Genomic DNA, 19,725 nt, shown 5'->3' with positions numbered 1-19,725 from the left:
TTCATTTTCACATTTAAGACAGTTGAAGCCTAGATTTTCACCATGTAAACTAAGCTGAGGAAAAAATTTAAGTCAGCAGGCATTGAAACTTCAGCCCATGCTGGGTAACTTGTCTGAGCTTGTGGTGGCCTCTGTCTGAGGCCTGCAGTGAGCAGCACCTATTGCACTGACAATTGAAATTCCTGAGAGTCTTGTGGAAATCCTGAGGGCTTCAGAGAGTTCAGCCCCTCCGAAAGCCTGAGGTTAGATACAGGGCCCATTTCTCATACAAGGCCCATTGCTTTTATTTTTTAGATCAGATGCTGCCCCACAGTTTACTCTGTTTCATATAATCCATCCTCAATCCAAATCTCTCATCTTCTCAAGTTTCATGGCCCTGAAAAGTAATCTGCTAGCGCTCCCTGTTTTTGGCAGAATTGTCTTTCAGACCACCACCGTTTTCTGCCAAGAATTGTCCTTGGAATGCAAGAACGTGGCTTCATTTGCATACTAAACAGCACCAATATGCTGAGTATGTTCATCAGTTTATCAACAGTCTGTTTTGAAGAAACTCAGCTGCCTCTTCTGAAGTTTTCTTTCAGACTTCATCTCTTCAGTTTGCTTCAGTGCTATTAGCTTGAATGTCGGTGGTGGTTTGTTGGCAAGCTTGATCTCATAGCACAGTTGAATCTTGTATGGGTTTTCCAGGCAGATAGGAGCTTTTCTTGTCTGTTCTTCAGGCTAGCTGGTTGTGAGCTTGCTGAAAACAAGGTGATGTGCAAGGTGCCAAGTTGCAGCTAATGCACATTGCTCTCCACAAAGTTCATTCATGTCTATGTGGAGTGCAGGCAGAGCATGTTCAGGTCTGCCTGTGAAAGCCACAAACACACCCTTTAAAGACTACATCACTCTGGATGAAGTCCTTAATTATGAAATATTTGAAAGTGCTAAGAGCTTTGTACAAGCACCAAAACATAGAGAGGTAACTAGTTACAACAAAAAGGTATTACTTCAATTATTTTTCAACATCCCTGAACTTTAAACCTGTTGTATAAAACAATGAGCCAGAAACAAGAATGAAACCGGTATCTAACTTTTCTTTCCTTATGAGATGATGCAGCTGACTTGCTACTTCTTTTTAGTGCTGTTTCAATGACTAGATAATGGTTGAGCAAAGACAGAGTTAAAATGCTGACAGTGGGTGCTAGATGGAAGATTAATAGAAAAAGAAATGGAGGCAGCTTCTCTTTGGTTGTGTGGCAGTGTTGCATCTGGCAAAATTGCATTTTCTGGAGAGGAATCAATGTTTGATAGCTTTTCCAGTTTGTTAATGGGAGACTATCAAAGTATTAAAAGTAATAACACACAGCTTTCCATCAAATAGGCAAAGCAAACTGTTTGGCATATCTACATCATGTGTCTGCTAAATCCCATACAGTAAGTGTTGTCTCTAGATTTTGGCAAATTCATTTTGCCTAACTCAGAGCTGTCTTTGGTTTGAGAACTTGTTTTTTTGTTTTCATTGTTATTGATGTTCCTCTAAGGAAGAACTGAAAGAGGAGGACTGAAAAAAGGGGAAGACAACACTTTGTATAAGCACCAGAAGTCAGACTCTACTGTCTCTTTATAGTGGTGGTAGTTTGTGGCAATACCACCAACGCCCATGTGTTTGTCTGGATTTTCAACAACATAGATGCTCCAGCTACTTAATATGTACTACGCTGTGCCAGTTTTTTTAATGTCACTTGTGTTTAAGGCTTTTTTTTAATGGAGCAAAAGCATAGCAATGATAGGACCAACACTTAAAAAATGTGACCTTTTGGTGAAGCTTATTCTCTGCACCTGATAGAGGTGAAAAAGGGTGGAGGGGGATATTATATTGCCATAGCAAGACCAGAAAGCACAGGAAGGGATTGTATGCCAAGGCAATCTTGGATTCAGTCTGAATCTTTCTCCCTTTTAACCCTTTTCAGAATATGGTGGCAAGTGGAAACTGCTCCATTATTTTGCCCAGAACTTCTTTGCACCACTGCTGCCTGTGGCCTATGAAGACAAAGATGTGTTGTACATTTACGGTGTCTCAGATCTTCACGCGGACCGCAAGCTGACTTTGAGGGTAAGTGACACCTCTTTCACCACCCTTGTGTCCCTCCCACAAAAATGTGAGGAGCTGAATGAGCACATATTTGTATAGATAAGTTTCAGTAACTCCATGCTCAAACACAATGAGGTGCAATTCTTCTCTTTAATCTTCTTAGGGGCAACACTATCCTTTATTATAGTGGTGCGTACTGCTTCACAGAACAAGGAATTAATTGCCTTGCTTATAGCCTGTAGGTATAGGCCTGAAATTAACTATTCTGTTATAATCTTAAAGGGATTAATGGTTAAATAGAGCAAAGTGTAAAAAATGATACCTCAGTACTTAACAAAACTATTCCCTGGGTGTTAGAACTAGATTAATTGACTAAGTGGGGGAAAAAAAAGGATTGTACCATTAGTTGCCAGTACTCAAACTACACTGCTTTGGGAAAAAGAACTAGATTATTTTCTGAAATATCAACAGAACATCTAGGTGTACTTTAATTGCAAGGTCACCTATGCAATGTCACCATTTTACAATTGATGCCTTAAGTGTTTTCTGATAATGCTGTCAAAACTGTTAGGATTTCTTAGGCAGTATTTGGGCTGCTGAGTTGCCCTGTAGAACACAGTCTTGCTTTTCAATTTGTTACGTTTTGTTGCTATTAATCATATGGCAACCAGATCCCAAATGAATTTAGAGGCCTTTTGCACTATGAGATACAATTCCTGATGTAAAGGGCATCCCATGTGAGAAGGCTGGGAAGGATGGAAAAACAGACCTGGAGACCTGGAATGACTCAGTAGTAATTTTGGAACTCGTAGTATGAGTATGTCAATTCCTAATTCACTGCTCTGTTTGGCAGGCTGCCATGAATTTTCAGATTTATAAGGTTACTTATATACAGTAATATATAGTATAGAAAATGATTGCAATTTTTGGATAGTCAGTTCTTAGAGTAGGACTGCACGTAATGAAATTGATTATTTCTGGTCTGAGTTATTGTAACGGGCTTAAATTCAGATTTTCTGATAACGTCAGAGAAGCATTGGCAGTAGGGTAGTTCTGGTGAATATTATATTTTGCACTTCAAGAAAATTTGGAACTTTAAAACTTTTGAAAGGAGTTAAGATCTGTTTCTGACTGTAGAGCCCTGTTAAGGTCAAAAATAACCTAAATTGTATGAAGAGATAGAATGCTGTAATTCTCATTGAGTGCCTATCTTCCAAATTATGCTTTTTTTTAAAAAAACAAACTTAAGGGTGCATTCATAATGCATGTGTGATCTCTGGGAATGTATATTTTACTGTATTAATATAACTTCCATAATCCCTTTTAAAGTGATGCAGCCTGCTTCTGTTCAATGGTGATTGTGCAGAAGCTCTAGATTACCCAGTTGGGTTACGTCTGATAACACTGAGCAATCTCAAGAAAATCCTTTGTTTGACATTTTCCTCTCCTCCCTGATTGAAAAAAAAAAGAGTCAACAAATTAGTCAGTCACTTACAAATTCCATTTCCCAGCACTCCCTTGGCAGAAATTGGCAACCCCCTCCTCTCAAGGAGCCTGGAGAAAACAAAAACCCTTGCAGATCAAGAATGACAACAGATCCAGACTTCTTGTTAGGTTTATATAATCTAATTATTATACCATATCCATTGTTTAAATCTTTGTGGAGTTTCTTGCTAGGTACTGTCAGGAGAACATCTCTTGCAATAAGCAAGCTGAAACCTAGGATGCTGGGTTGTTTTCACAGATGTAAATTTTCTTCTAAGCTTTGTGCTCTCTCAACATGCTTCATAGGTCGTTGTACACGCCTGGAGTTCTTTGGAGCCAGTATGCACCCTTGCCAAAGACGGTGTGACTGTTAAAGCACAAAGTGCTGTCCTCATCTACATGGAGTCCATAAATAACTTGCTGGAAAGATGCAGAAACTGTACCAGGAAAAGCTGTGTTATTACTTTTTGTCTTGTGGGAGAAGGTGGGCTCCAGAGTCCTACGAACCATCACTTCCTTTCATCTCTAAAGGATGCTGTAGGATTAGAAAAGACCCATCTTAGTGTAAGCATTAGTCATGCTGAATTACTGTATTTGGGTTTTTTAATCTTACTGTTTTGTTTGCCCTGCTATGCAGTGTCCAATTCCACTTAATGTTCTTTCTATTTACCTGTTGCAATTCTAGCTTCCATGTTGAGTTCAAAATCAGATTTTTTTTTTCCTGTGTCACTATATGCATATCTAAATAACACTGGTGGTTTGTTTTGTCTGGGGTTGGTTTTGGTTTTTTTTTTTGTGGTGGTGGTTTGTTTTGTTTTAAATAATGAAGTCTCAGTTTCATTTGTTTTGTCTTTCACCTGACTGCTGCAGCATTGCTCCTTTCATTCTTTTTGTCCCTAGATAGCAAATAGCATCATGGCAAGTGTTTTGGCTTGCAGACAGTACTGTATGTCAGTACCAGGTGATGCTAGTTCAGTTGAGTATGGAGTGCATTATTGTCAGCAGTTATTTTCTCTTGAAGTGCTCAGACTCTCAGATCAGTCTACCACTGCTAATGTGCAGTATTGCATGCTCCTTTCCTCCTTCTGCAAATCCTTGCCTTCCAGCTAAGGGTTCTGATTTGCATAATAGTGATTATTTCTTAATATCTGGCAAGTGTGTCAGTCTTCTGAACAGGCACAAAAAGCATCAGTGTTGTATAATACTGTCATTTAGTCCATTTGCTGCTTTTCCCTAGATTTCTTCCGCTCCTAACAAGCGTGCTCTATATATAGAGAGCAAGCACGCTCCGTGTGTGTGTGTGTACACACACATTTTGTTAAGTCTCACTTCTTAGCATGTAAATCTTACTGCAAAATTCTTAATCAGCAGATTGGCAGGATGGGGACCTGTGTGTTCTCACATTTGGCTTCTAAACTGCAGCTTTGCTCTGTAGAGCAAAACTAAACAAGGGGGGAATAGAGGTCTTTAATCTCTTTGAATCTGGACCAGCATAATTGCTTTACAAAAAGAAAATGGGCCAGATTTTCACCTCTTATCTCTTTCATGGCAGCATGGTCTGCCTCCTGAGTATACAAAGGAAAGAAATCAGCCTGGTTTTATTTTTTTTTCAGCTGGTGGCACAATCTGGAGTCTGAGTCATGCTGGTTTTTTTTGTGGATGACATCATCAATAATAAAAGCTCTGCACCTGGAGCATCATTGGGAAATTTCACTCCTTTTTCCCATGGCTCTGTTGTCTCCGCAGTACTAACTAATAAGGATAGCTAGCAAGCATAAATGCAAAGTGGTTATTTTAAGAAAGTATGCAGCTGTGATTTAAAAAATTATTCTGTTTTGTGAGAAGCTGGTGCTTCTATACATAGTTACTAATGAACTAACTAGACTTTCAAATACATTGCTAATCCAAGTGCTACTCTTCATAGCATTACTTTTAAAAAACATGACAACGTGTTTCTTTAGAAAACACAAAATGTAAAGGATGTGTGCTTTTTCTTAAAGATTAATAGTGTTGTCTTTCTTGTGAGCAGGATGTGTTTTCTGCACTTAACATAATTTGTCTGCTTTTTATATATAGTTAATTGGTATTTGAAAATGATGTAGCATATTTCATGATGGTGAATGGGGAGTGCTGAATGAAAATGCATCCTGGTTGTGCTTTTAAGTCTCTCTGAGATTAACTACTGATAGAACATAATATAAAACATACCTTGTCCTGATATTTCACAACATAGCTGCCTTCTAAATGTAGTGTAAGGACTTCACTGCCATGTTCCATTAAGATGAAGGCACCTCCTGTGTTACTGTGATTTTTACCATCTTTTGTGTCTGTGTATTTCTATTCCTGATGTAATTGGAAAGGCCAGCTGCTTTAGTAGTTGTGAATTTATAGGTTGAGTGAAGTATGTTGGTGAAAGGACAAATCTCTTTCACTGCAATAAGTATAGGATACCAGTACTAGATACAAGTCAGATTACCATTTATTCAGTTATTTTCATAAGAAGATGGTAGAGTGATAACACTTCATGGCATTTTTCCACAATCTGTAGTATTGTCGTGGTTTAACCCCAGCTGGCAACTAAGCACTGGGCAGCTGCTTGCTTGCTCCTTCCCTGCCCCCCGCCGGTGGGATGGGGAGGAGAATCAGAAAAAAAAAAAGTAAAACTCGTGGGTTGAGGTAAGAACAGTTTAATAAATGAAATAAAATATAATAAGAATTATTGCAATGAAAAGGAAGATAACAAAAAGAGAGAGAAATAAAACCCAAGAAAGACATGTGATGCACAATGCAATTGCTCACCACCCGCTGATCAATGCTCACCCAGTCCCTGAGCAGCAATCAGCACACCCCCCCCTCCCCAGCCAACTCCCCCCAGTTTATATAGTGAGCATGACGTTCTATGGTATGGAATATCCCTTTGGCTAGTTCGGGTCAGCTGTCCTGGCCACGCTCCCTCCCAGCTTCTTGTGCACCTGCTTGCTGGCAGAGCATGGGAAACTGAAGAGTCCTTGACTTGGGATAAGCACAGCTTAGCAACAGCTAAAACATCAGTGTGTTAGCAACATTATTCTCATACTAAATCAAAAACACAGCACTGTACCAGCTACTAGGAAGAAAATTAGCTCTATGCCAGCCAAAACCAGGGCAAGTATTCTGTAGGAACGCTATAATAACCTTTGCAGGTTTTGCATGATTCTTACATATAAATCCTGTGGGTTTGACTTTTTGTTCCTTAAGAGATTTCCAGAAGAGAATAGTAATTTTGATCAAATGTGGTTGTTCAGTCTGTTTTACTGACATGCAGCTCTTTCCCAGTTTGGGTGCAATGGGTTCTTCTTTAACATGTATATTATATTTTATTTATTTATTTATTTATTTATTCATTCTTCTTCCAGGCCTCTGTATCCCAGCGAGATGACATTTATATATTTGTTCTTCAGACCACTGCAATTGCTCCTTTTGTTTCTCTGGATGTAGGGCGTATAAAAGGCAGATTTAGTGATAACGGTTTCCTCATGATCGAAAAGAAGAAAGTGGTCGTGTTTTATCCTTGGGAACCTACCAGTGTTGAAGAACTAGAAGAGTCACTAACCTTGACCTCTCTGGTGGACGTTGTCTGAGGATACTCCATTTTCTTCTAGATAAGGAGTGAAACAGGAGGAGGAAAAAAACTAGAAGAATTTGACTAAAGTTGAAGTGATGTACAATTTTTGCTGACCGGAGAAACATACTGTCTATTCCTGTCTTGTGTGAATTTTAACTGCTGGTTGAATGTAAAGATACCAAAAGAAAAGCTTGCATATAGTATATGTGGTGTATTGAAAGTAAGGCTTTCTCAGGTAATGGGAAATATACATCCCATGTATAAAATGGGAGGGGTGAGTCAGTACAAGAGAGCTAGTCTGAGTTCTCCAATTCACATGAGATTGGAGTTGTGAATTCATCCTAACTAAGAGGCAACATAAATATGCACCTCCAGACTATGGTTGTAAAAATGCATATTTTTCCAGTTTCACTATGCTGTAAGTGGAAATTCATGTTAGGATAACAGCAAGGTATGCTGGGAGCAAGGGGAAAGGGCAGGAAGTGAAGCTGGGACCACCTCCACAGGTATGCCCCCACTTGGAGTGGTTTGATCTTATCTGCACCCAAATCAGAAGAGCACTACCCTTTCAGATTTATGGCTGTCACTCCATCAGGTGTCCTGCCTGCCTCCTGCAATGTAGGCTTATAGTGCAATAGTGGCTGGCTGTGGGAAAAGGAACAGGGAGAAGAGTTGAAAAGGTGCAAAGAGAAAGGAGATGGCACAGAGAAGAAATGGTTATGTGAGATGACCACAGAGTTACAAGTGACTTTTTTTCTCTAGTAAATGCATAGGGCGGGGGCTGCTGTTCTCACTCAGACATTGCTGCACAGCTGTTGTTACCCCCTGGCATTCCTCATGAGTGGCCCCATGCCCCACACTGATCCTTCTCTCTCTTTAGCAAAGGAAAACCTCAACATCTTAATTTTGCTTCTTTGTGCATGGGTTCCCTGTAGAAGACATTGTTGACTCCTGATTAGTTCTGGTGGCACACTGAACTCCTTAGTCCATAAAAAGCAGTGGTGTTTCACCTTCTGTTCTGTTTCCGAGTAAGTTGTTTTTAAAATGTTGAGGTTTCCCATAGAAATGTCATCTCGCTTTGGCATTTGATACAAAGAAAATAAGTTTGCTTCAGCATGGGGGGGCTGCTGTAGCCTGTGGAGCTGAAAGCCTTAGGGTTTGGCTGGCAGGAATCCAGGCCACTGAGCCATGCCATGGGCAGGTTGCTAAACATTGGGCTTGTCTGTCAGATGTGGTTTGAAAAGCAGCTGGGATCTTGCTGGGGTTCCACAGTGATCCTCTCACAGTCCAAGCAATTATTAATTTTCTTGCAAAGCACCTAGCAGAATCAGCACTTTACAATAGAAGGTGTTTGAACAAGCTCTACTGGTGATGTCCGTCTTCGTCGTAAAAGCACCACATGGGTGATGCTTGGTGGTGGTCCTGGGGGTCTGGAGCATGTGTGGGGAGTGGCTGCATGTTCCATGGGTCAGTTAGAGAACTTGGAACTGGGGATTGTTTTCTTTCAGTGATCACAGTTTTAATGGGCAAAGAGATGAGCACATTGACTGATGCTTGGTGATCTCTGGTGCTTTTTTAATTGGGCATTAACCAAAACTTACATAATCCTGAGCAAGAGGAAAAACTTAAAGATGAAATGAAAATGATAAATGGAAGTTGCTTACAAATGCTTTATTAGGTCACCAAAACAACTAACTGCAGTTGCGTAGGAGGGCTTTTCTGATTCAAAACTTGTCCTAGTTGAAAGAAAACATGAAAGCAATCAAAATATGTATGTGTATGTGCCAATGTTTATAGGTTATGGACAATAAATAGGCAACATTATAGTCATGAATAAAACTTAACAGTTAGAAAATGCAGACATTGATAAAGGAATTCAAAAGTTATCTGAGAGGCATCCTGGGCCAACAATACATGAAAAATCCTTCAGTTTTTTCAGTGTCCTGGAATCAAAGTGGAATCAAAGAAGCAGTAGAGTCAATATAAGGGAAGGATGAAAAAATGTGAAGAAAATATGGAATAAATATGATTAATAAATATTGCTGCAGTGTATTAGGAAAAGGGCAGGTCTCTTCCAGCAACATCTAGATAAAATTTCAAAATGGCACTTAATAGTGTTAAATAAATAAATAAAACTTTGACAGAATTACTTATTTCAAAGACAATCAAGAGGACTATCTGAAGGTCAATGATATTTATTCTTAGTCTGTCTCAGAATATGAGTGAAGTTTCAGAGATGTAGAAAAGAGCTTCTGGATTGCTAGAAGCCATAAACCATGAATTTGGATAACTGTAACCTTGTTTACCCTGGTATGAATTTTAGGCAAAATCATTAATAAAATGATGTGGTACATGATCAGTAATTGATGAAGTGGCTATGCAACTAATGCCTATCAATCAGCACTGTTATGCAGAAGAGCATTCTTTTATAATTTTTTTTTTTTGCTGTTGCTTTCTGCAGTTACCAAATTGGCATAAAAAGGTCCAGACAATTTTTTAATTATTGTTATTTTTGAAGGTCAGAAGCTCCCTAAAGAGTGGGTCCATTCTTTCATACTGGAAAGCTTTAATTCTAGGTGCTGTTATGAAAAATTAGCAATTGCTTAAGCCAAATGCTTGAGCTCAAACCAGAATTTAATGGGGGAGGTTCACTTCCATTATTGTCTTAATATCCTTAATATGTTCTTTTGGTTTCCTGGCGTTGTAGTAGGTATGCATTTATAGATGCTATTTTCTTCTGTCCCCCATGCAGCAGCGGCTGTAACATGTACCTTGGTTAACCATTTCCCCTTGGTACTTTTGCTGTTGCATACTATGCTATACTTGGTTATGTTGTTCTGCCTTTGTCTTGGATCAGGGCAAAGATAGGAATGCAACAGTGACGAGATCTTCGGAGTTATCCATCACTCCTATCGACACACCTACTTGTAGCCATCTGAGTGTTGTTGCAGCTACTTGGCAGCACCTGTATTGCCAGTTGTATCTGACGGGCTGGGGATCAGCAGCAGGAGCATTAGGAAGAGCATTTGGTAAGTGTCATGGTGCTTGTCCTCAGTGTCATTAAATTATTGGTGACAACAGTATAGGGGAATTCTTTTAGGGTGCAGCCTTGCAATGTTTTTTGTTCAAGGAATCACTGGGTTTGCTTGTGCAGATGGCCTTTGTTTGCTTCTGGGCTCCCTCTGGGCTGTTCTCCACAGATGGCAAAAGCAGCAGTCACAGTTCACCTCAGCAGGAGCCACGACAAATGCCCTTCCAGAACAGAACTCGAGAGCAGGTTTTGGAAGAAAGCTGTATGGCATTGGCTAATTTGTTGTCCTAAAACTGGTCTCTGGCAGAGATTTGGCTCTGAACTCATTCAGGACCTGCAGAGAACATTGTGAGTTTTAGAGAGCACCTCTTTGTTGGTACTTTCTGCCACACAAGGAAGACTTATTTTGCTCCAGTTTACTGGAGCACTTCCTTGGAAGCTTTACCAAGTTCTACATCTTTTCCAGGAAAGAAGTTCCTCTCTAAGTAAATGTTCATAGTTCTTTGGCAGTCTTTATTGTTACCTGCTGTTTGCATGCCTTGGGGCCTGGACAATTTTTCCGCCTTAGAGGCATGTCTTTCTTCAGTACTTTTACTTCTATTAGTCCCCTTTTGGTTTTGGAGATGTGTAGCAGAGACCACTTCAGTGACCTGTAGCAGTGTCAGGTGCAGAGGAACAGGCCAGTGAGTTTCTTATTCTCAGTAAAGGACGGTTTGGTTTTGTAGCTTACAAGCCAGCCTTTATGTTGTCAGAATCGCAGTTTTCTTTCTTACCCTCTGAGGGTTAAGTTGAGTCATCTAGGAACTTGCAGTTTGAATCTTTAAGGACATGTTCCAGTCAAAGAATTGGGTTTACGTAACTCTGCTATCCAGTCAGATGTTACAGGACAGCAAAATGAAAGCCCTAATTTAGTTTAATTAGAGTGGAAAAACAAAACTTCAGTGAAAAATGCAGAACCTTAAAATTACTTGGTTTTGTCCCTGCCAGCATTGAGGAAAGGCCACCTTACTGTAAGAAGTAGAGTCACTTAGTAAAGACCTGTAAATGTCAGTTTTAATTATTAGTGTGCATTGTAGCCAAAATAGAGGTGTCTTTGGTCTAGGCCACTACAGCAAAGGAGACATGCGGCAGCATGAAGGGAAACAACACCCTGAGGACTAGGCAGGAGAAAGGTGGTGGGTCTGGTTGCTTGCCAGGACCTGTTCTTGGGGGTCTGCTTTTGGAAGTTGATCTTGAGATTTCCTGATGGGTTCTGTGAGTGCAAAGTGGTTCAGTAATTGGTCTTTCTTTGCATAGGTTTTATTTTCCACTTTGTGGCTGGCTGGGGACCTGGTTGACCCTGTCGAGGGGAATGGCAGTGGTAGAAGGGACTTCACCCTTGCATATTAGAACCAGTGGCCTGTGGATTGAGCCAGGCTCTATGGCCCAGTGAGGAGTTGGGTAATCCAGAACAGGAGCTCTAAATGAGAATGAGTGCTGTCTGTTGAGCAGGTGGCCTCATGGGGAAGGGTGCCATTGTCAGATGCAGGAGCTGAAAGTTTTGGTCCTTTGCCATGGTGGTGAAAAATCAAAACCTTAAATGCTGTCCTCTTATACCTCTTTGCAAACATTGTGATCACCAGGCTTTTGCCAGCATTGTAGCTTATCTCTCTTGTCTTGTTGTAGCAGTCCTCCTTTGCCTGTAGTAAATAAGCTAGATAGATAGTAATACTCTGGCATGCTGGCCCTGTGATTCTGTCATACCAACTAGCATGTGATATACCAGGATTTAAGCATTCAGCACTGCAGGCTTCAGCTCACTTCCCCAACAGCTGTAAAGGAGCGATGGTGTGAGCCAGCCCTCAGGTGGTTTCCTGTGAAAGAAAGAGTGGGAAGCTTTATCTCTTGTTAAGAGTTGTTCCATGTTACTCGTAGGATGGTAGGAAGCTGCAGTTGGGCTGCCCAGCCTGATCACTGGTGAGGAGCCAAGGACAGCAGAGGAGCTTCTGTGAAGAAGCAGGCCCAGTGTTCAGGACAGTGAGGTGGTTTGTGCATCAAGCCATCTGCTACCTCTCTGGAAACACTCTGGCCACAGCTTTTGGTTTGTACTGTAGCCAAATGTAGAGTTTCTTGCCTGGGATGCTGAAAACAAGAAAATACTGAGGTGATTGCACACCTAAAAGAGAAGTGAGGCATTAGTCACACTCCTGGCTTTCTGGCAAATGTCATTGTATTAGCTAGCCCAGAGGGCACGATACTACTCTGTGTGTGCACGTGAGCGCACGCGTGTGCCAAGTCAGCTGGAGTGTTGGCAAGTGCCGCTGCAGGCCACAGGTTAACTGATGTTAAGTCAGTCACAAGTGTTTCCCCTTGCAGCGTGTAATGAAATCCACTGATCTTATAGCACTCTTCTGTATCATGAAAATAGCAAGGGTAAATGGATGGTTGAAAAATTTCTATAGCAGTTGCTTTGAAATGAGTCCATGGGGAAACCTCTACAGGCTTTGAATAATGTACATACTATAGCCTGGCTCTAAGCAGGGCATCAAACTGCTTCATAACCCTGAATAGAGAAAAGCAACTCCTAGGTAATTAACTTGTGCTGTCTTTTGCTTGTAGCTGTAGGAATCTTTTGAAGCCAGCAAATGTTCAGACCACGCCTTTGGCAGTTACTGCAGAACTGCTCTACTGTAAGAGACGATTGTGTGCTCCAGAAGGGCCGAAAGCTGTGGATGGTGGGTGAGTATTGAGCATTGCACCCTGAGCTAATGAATGGGCACCACCGTTCCTGTCACTTAGTTGGAGGGAGAGAGGAGGGTTGCTCTTTTTCCTTAAACACAGGAAAACAGTATTTCAGTTGCCCAGAAAAGGGAGAAAAGACACTTCATATATCACCACATACAGGCAAGATTCTCAACCATAAAATCTCTGAATGCAGCCTAGAACTTCCCACAATCACGCTGATTTCCAAGTTTCTAAATACATCCCAAGATGACACCAGAAACTTACAGCTGTGGCAGCAAATGTAAAATCAAGGGCAGTTTAACTTTCTGAATAATCCTTTTTACATCAAATGTAAAGAAGATCTGTAGTGTTCTGTTGTCACAACTTAATTTTGCTGCATACCACAAGTTTCTGGCATTTATTACTGCAGTAGAGTAGCAAAATGTAGTAAGTTCCAATCACTGCAAGTGCAGATTAAGTTTAGAATTATTTCAGCTTTTGATCCTCACTGTAATTAATTTAATACTAAACTTGACTGAGGATGCCCGAAGGTTACAGTTCTCTACATTCCAGAAAAAAAGTTTAATTAGAAAACCTTTCTTATTTTGATATTGATTCATTTGAATATTGCAAGTGTTTCCAGATAAATCTGTGCAGTTGCTGTCAAAGCGACAGGAACCATGACTAGCACTCAGAAGGACAAACCCATGAAATCAGCTTTTAAGGATCAGTTTGAGGTTGTTGGTTGATGCTTTTTGACCACACCTCCAGTCTCTGGGCTTTAATTGCTAATGGAAATACACACCGAGCTTCCTGCTGTATGATGCGGTGCATTATAAGAGCCCACTGTGGTATGAGCCTAGTCAGTACTTGGGTTCATCCAGCCACAGGGCAGAGGTGCCCTGCTCTGGGTAAGAGCGAGCTTGAGTTTGCTGGGGAAGTCTTCCTAAAACTTCTAATGGAAAAAATATAACTCCAGAATTCTTGCTGTTCATGCACATATCTTAAAAAAACCCAACTTATTCCTAACTGTTGAGAACTTGGTGAATAATACCTTTCCCAGTTTTGTTTCCTCAGAGGTAATATGGAATAGACTGGGCACAATACCCTGTGCTACAAGGTCTACTGAGGTCCACATGCTAATTTACTCTGCTGAATGAAAATGTAAGACTGAGTTACACCATTACTACCCACTTTTTTGTTAGTAAGTGAGAGGTTTCTCTCCATAAGCCAGGTGTAGACAGGAGCTCTCAGGCAGTGAATTCCTGGATTCCTGCGGTATTTTTTAGTTTAGTTTGTTCCATCACATTTGTGAAATAGGAGTAGCGCTTCCTTTCTGGGCAAGGAGGTGTAAGGCTAAAACTGTGTCTGAGGTGAGCACATATGATGATGAGGCACATAAATAGAACTTGATAGGTACCCGTTAGGAAGAATACATCTGCTTGAAATGTTTCAGCTGACTTGTGTCCATCGCTTACACTTTACCTTGCTAAGCCTGGTTCCTCTGTATGCTGCCTTCATCCTCATACCTGCAAGGAGCCTGGCCTTCTCCCAGATGCCATCAGTACAAGCCCTGTACAGGATGACCACCTACTAATAAGAAAAAAGGTAAAGCAGAAGGACTAAAGCTGTGTGTTTTAGCATTTTCTTTTAATTCAGCTGCTTGAGGTAAATACTGGGCTCTCCAGTAGGTTTGCTCTGCCAGATGAGAACTACAGAAGAAGACGACACAAATGTCTCCGACTAGGTGTTGTGCCACTTTCTGTAGTGCGTCCTACACTAGCTGGGGTGTTCTACCTCCTACTCTCGCCTAGTTCTGACAAACTGCGTGGCATGCCTGCAACACATACATAAGATGCTAAGGGTTAATGCAATTGGGAAAAGTTGCCCTATTATGTGATGCGCCTGTAAAAATTTAGTGTTCCTGTTTGACTTAGTAAGAATACTTAATATTTTTCTATTTCTAAACAAAAAGGGAGGGGGGAAAAAAAGGACCAAAGCCTCTCTTGTTAAATGGACTGAAACCGAGATGCTGCAAGGAAAGAAGCTGCCAGACTGCCATTTAAAGCACTTGAATACACAGGGCCTAGGGGAGATGGCCTGCTGTTCATTGCATGATCACTAACCTGATGAATAGCTATTATGCAGCATTTGGTCATGAAGTGCTTAAGGAAATACAGACCCAGGTGTCTTCTGGTGGTTTAAAAGCAGAGCTGATCAGAAATAAGGCTAAAAGGTGTGAATCAGCAGCCAGGACACCCTGTTGACCTGCAGGACTGTAGAAACCTCATAAAAGTTTCTGCCAGCCCCAGCTGGAAATTGTGGCAGCAGAAGGTGCATTTAACTCGCACAGCAGCTCTGCTAGAGCTCAAAAAGCTCCTCCACCTGCAGAATATGAGAACCTTTGCTTGTTTCTGTTACAGCTGGAATGCAAAGAGAACACTGGACAGGTACCTTAATTGAACAAAAATCCATATGCCTTTGACACTGCATTTGTAGGTTATACCTACTGTAACAGAAAGAATAGCATTTTTACTATTATGCATCTTGTTTCTCTGGAAGTAATGTACTCAGTAATTCAGCTGGATATAAAATTACTTCAAGTTTTTTTCTCATGACACATGGTTTAATTCATTACAGCAAATACTGCTCTAAATGTAACAATTCTCAAGGTTTATCTTGATTTGTTTTCTCAGGAGTGACACCCAGGTTACTAAAGACTGAGCTGAGCTAAGAACACCACTGTCTATCTCCATGTTTGTGCCAAAAAAACTGGCTACAAGGGAATGACAATGGTATGATGCTGCTCGTTGCTTTTTCATCATGAAATCTGATACCTGCGTTCTTAGTAGGGCCAACATCTGTAACAGTTACACTCACCCTCTCAATTTAACATGCAACAGGAAGAAATACTGCTCAGGAACACAGTTATTAGAGGAGTTTCTAGATAGCCCAAAGAACTGTCTCATCAGAGCTTTGCTGAGATGCTAAATAGTTGGTTTCAGTTGGTAGATGATTCTCTGCTGCCATAATTATGAGAAGAGACCTAAAAGAGACCATGAATCAGCACCTTTAGTTCCAAAGCACAGCTGCTCAGCAGTAGCTGATGCTCCTGGTCTCCCACCATAAAATATAGTTAAGCTTTAAGACAGGTGGCTTGCAACCCTTGATTTATTTTAGCACTTGGAAATCAGTATAATCTTGTATCAATACCTAAATCTTCAATAATGCTACTTGAAAGATATGTTAAAATTACAGCAAGTGTAGACAAGAGATTTCATTTTGGGTTTTTATTATAAAAGTAAAATAAAAATAAGCATTTAAAAAGCACTTTTTTTTTTTAAAAGGAACAGATATAAAAAAAAATATCTATTTACAAGTAGGAAAATGCCAAACTTGAAAATTTTTTTGAATAAGAGGCACCAAAGTTAAGTTTAAATACATTATTTGAAATATACAAGATGCTTTTTTTTAGGATTCTTTTTTCTCTGAGTTGTCACTGTGATTAATGATTTTTTTTCTTTGCCATGTATTTTATGAGCTTTTTTCATGCAACTGTGCTGCAAAAATTATGAAGAGAGCAGCTAGAAACAGTATCCTTTGATTGCTCTTGATTGCCTTACCTCTTTTTATTAAGTGAGTTGGTATTATACATTAACAAAGAGCAACTTTCATATATAAAAGGACATCCTCGCAAACCAGAGGAGCTCAGTCAGTCATTCACAGTGTCCAGTCCTGTGTATTAATGCAGCAGTAGAGCCCTGGTTATTGTATATAGCTTGTAAATGAATAAAATTTAAATGTATTTGAGGAAGGAAGCAATGGCTAGGAGTCATGTGCTGAAGTCGCCATTGGTTCAGGTTCATGTGTGGTTCCTCCAGCGCGCTTTTAGTTGTAAATTCACTTCCCTCTGGCCAGGATCACACAGATGTAATTTTAAATGTCACGTTCGTTCCTGTAACTGCATATTGCTTATTGAATATTACTAGTTGGCTATATAATTGCTTTGCACTGAACTTTCATGTCCATAGCCCAGGGTCATTTTGCTAAGTGTTACTGATGACTTGCTGTTCAGAGAGTCTGAATAAGTAAAGCTCAGTTTGCGGAGGGAGGTCTCCACACCACTGTCACACATGCTTTCGTTGTCCTGAAATTTGCTGTTATAAAGGTCACCTGAGGGAGAGAGAAGGGAGAAAAGGGAAATATATTATTGTGTGTTGCTTCACTAATGTTGCTTTCAGAAAAGCCTAAGGAATGCAAACCAATAGGTCAAAGCTCTTCTATGGGAAAATAACTAACTTTAGATATTATAATAGGAAAAGCTGTGCTGAATGTTTTCAGTTGACCAAAGCATATGATCTGATGCACTGCTGGCATAATCAACTGCAGATGGGGCCTGGATGGGATGAGAAGCCTGGTGCTGTGCTGACACTAATGCTGTCACCACACTAGTCAGGACTCTGCCCAAGTGGGGTCATAGCAGGGCAAAAGGTTCCCTGGCTCTCAGATTCCTAAACTTTGTGCAAGTACACAGCTCCAGGATGAGGCTCCTAAACTTTCTCATGTTACTTCACTTACAGGTTTATTTCTGAGCCAAATAAATACTTGAACAATTTTCATCTAGTAAGTGAGCCTGAAATACAAAGAAGTCAGCAGCAGCTATCTTCTATGCAAGATCCACAAAAGGAGAGCCTGACTGCAAGAGAACAGTATCTGAGTTGAAGGTATGAGGTGGGCTCAGTGTGACTAGAACAGTGCCCAGCATATTAGAGTTCAGTATTATTTTTCTAAATAACCATCTTAAAATAAATGACTTGATGCAGTCCATTCATATTGCAAGGCAGCAGAATCCCTCCTACCCTTCTAGATTAATCTAAAGGGGCAACATGTACTTTTGAATAGGTATGAAGGTTCATTCTGTAACAGAACAAAGAGTTTTCTATAGAGAGTAAACTAGCAACATTAGACCAGGATGGAGTTACTGTGGGATTTCTTTTTTCTTTCCAGAAATACCTACAGTATTTTCACATAGGGTGTAAGTTTCCACATTAGGGTGCTGGCAGCACTACCAGTGTTTGAACAGGGCATCAGGAAAAAACCAAAGGTTTTTGTTACTTAACATGGCCAGGCAGTGACTGAACATCCCTGACGACTTTCTGCCTTCTCACAACCTCTGTTTTTCACAGAATCATAGAATCATTTAGGTTGGAGAAGACCTTCAAGATCATCGAGTCCAACCATCAACCATGCCCACTAAACCATGTCCTGAAGTACCCCGTCTACTCGCTTTTTGAATACCTCCAGGGATGGTGACTCAATCACTTCCCTGGGCAGCCTGTTCCAATGTCTGACAACCCTCTCTAAAAAAAAAAAATCTAACCTAAATCTCCCTTGCCTCAACTTGAGGCCATTTCCTCTTGTCCTATCTCCAGCCACCTGACAGAAGAGACCAGCACTCACTTACCTCACTACAACCCCCCTTCAGGTAGTTGTAGAGAGCAATAAGGTCTCCCCTCAGCCTCCTCTCCTCCAGACTAAACAGCCCCAGTTCCCTCAGCTGCTCCTCATAAGACTTGTGCTCCAGGCCCCTCACCAACTTGGTTGCCCTCCTCTGAACACGCTCCAGCAACTCAATGTCTTTCCTGTAGTGAGGGGCCCAAAACTGAACACAGGACTCGAGGTGCGGCCTCACCAGTGCCGAGTACAGGGGAACAATCACCTCCCTGCTCCTGCTGGCCACACTATTTCTGATGCAGGCCAGGATGCTGTTGGCCTTCTTGGCCACCTGGGCACACTGCTGGCTCATATTCAGCTGGCTGTCAACCAGCACACCCAGGTCCTTTTCCACCAAGCAGCTCTCCAGCCACTCTTCCCCAAGCCTGTAGCATTGCATGGGGTTGCTCTGACCAAAGTGCAGGACCCAGCACTTGGCCTTGTTGAACTTCATACGATTGGCCTCAGCCCATCGATCCAGCCTGTCCAGATCTCTTTGTAGAGCCTCCCTACCCTCAAGCAGATCGACCCTGCCTCCCAACTTGGTGTCATCTGCAAACTTGCTGAGGGTGCACTCAATCCCCTCATCCAAATCATTAATAAAGATATTGAACAGGGCCCAACACCGAGTCCTGAGGAACACCACTTATGACCTGCCACCAACTGGATTTCGCCCCATTCACCACAACCCTCTGGGCTCATCCAGCCAGCCAGTTTTTCACCCAGACAAGAGTACACTTGTCCAAGCCATGAGATGCCAGTTTCTCAAGGAGTATGCCATGAGAGACAGTGTCAAAGGCCTTGCTGAAGTCCAGGTAGATAACATCCACAGCCTTTCCCTCATCCACTAGGCGGGTCACCTGGTCATAGGAGATCAGGTTGGTCAAGCAGGACCTGCCTTTCGTAAACCCGTGCTGACTGGGCCTGATCCCCTTCTTATCCTGGACTTGCCACGTGAGTGCTCTCAAGACAAACTGTTCCATAATATTCCCCGGTACCGAGGTCAGGCTGACAGGCCTGTAGTTCCCTGGATCCCCCCTCCGACCCTTCTTATAAATAGGAGTCACACTGGCAAGCCTCCAGTCCTCTGGGACCTCCCCTGTTGACCAGGATTGCCGATAAATGATAGAGAGTGGCTTGGCAAGGACCTCTGCCAGTTCCCTAAGTACTCTTGGATGGATCCCATCAGATCCCCTAGATTTGTGAGTGTCCAGATGGCGTAGTAGGTCACTAACTATTTCCTTCTGGATTACAGGGGGTATGTTCTGCTCTTTATCCTTACCTTCCAGCTCAAGGGGTGCAATACCCCGAGGATAACTGGACTCATTATTAAAG

General features: G+C 41.4%; 2 protein-coding genes across 18 annotated transcripts in view; one reads left to right on the top strand and one right to left on the bottom strand.

Moving 5' to 3' along the window:
- Positions 1–19,725, top strand: part of MANBA (mannosidase beta) — a 79,724-nt gene that overhangs the window by 47,772 nt on the left and 12,227 nt on the right. For 7 of the 13 annotated variants that reach the window (XM_075032024.1, XM_075032013.1, XM_075031961.1 and 4 more), the window contains 3 exons: positions 1,953–2,095; positions 3,866–4,123; positions 6,955–9,519. In XM_075032024.1, the coding sequence (XP_074888125.1) occupies positions 1,953–2,095; positions 3,866–4,123; positions 6,955–7,179 (626 nt within the window). In that variant the 3' untranslated portion in view covers positions 7,180–9,519. Of the gene's footprint in view, positions 1–1,952; positions 2,096–3,865; positions 4,124–6,954; positions 10,193–12,792; positions 12,913–14,391; positions 14,506–15,593; positions 15,693–17,477; positions 17,622–19,725 lie in introns of those variants that run through there. The other 6 variants (XM_075031952.1, XM_075031943.1, XM_075032004.1 and 3 more) reach the window with 6 other exon arrangements.
- NFKB1 (nuclear factor kappa B subunit 1) overlaps positions 15,724–19,725 on the bottom strand; it is a 63,230-nt gene continuing 59,228 nt past the window's right edge. For 4 of the 5 annotated variants that reach the window (XM_075031908.1, XM_075031918.1, XM_075031888.1 and 1 more), the window contains one exon: positions 15,724–17,070. In XM_075031908.1, coding sequence (XP_074888009.1) covers positions 16,883–17,070 — 188 coding nt within the window. In that variant the 3' untranslated portion in view covers positions 15,724–16,882. The remainder of the gene's footprint in view (positions 17,071–19,725) is intronic. The other variant, XM_075031928.1, reaches the window with a different exon arrangement.

This window comes from Buteo buteo, chromosome 1, assembly GCF_964188355.1.
Source record: "Buteo buteo chromosome 1, bButBut1.hap1.1, whole genome shotgun sequence".
Classification (NCBI taxonomy): Eukaryota; Metazoa; Chordata; class Aves; order Accipitriformes; family Accipitridae; genus Buteo; species Buteo buteo.
The sequence above is the reverse complement of the archived record's forward strand: the minus strand, read 5'-3'. Positions and strand labels throughout refer to the sequence as shown.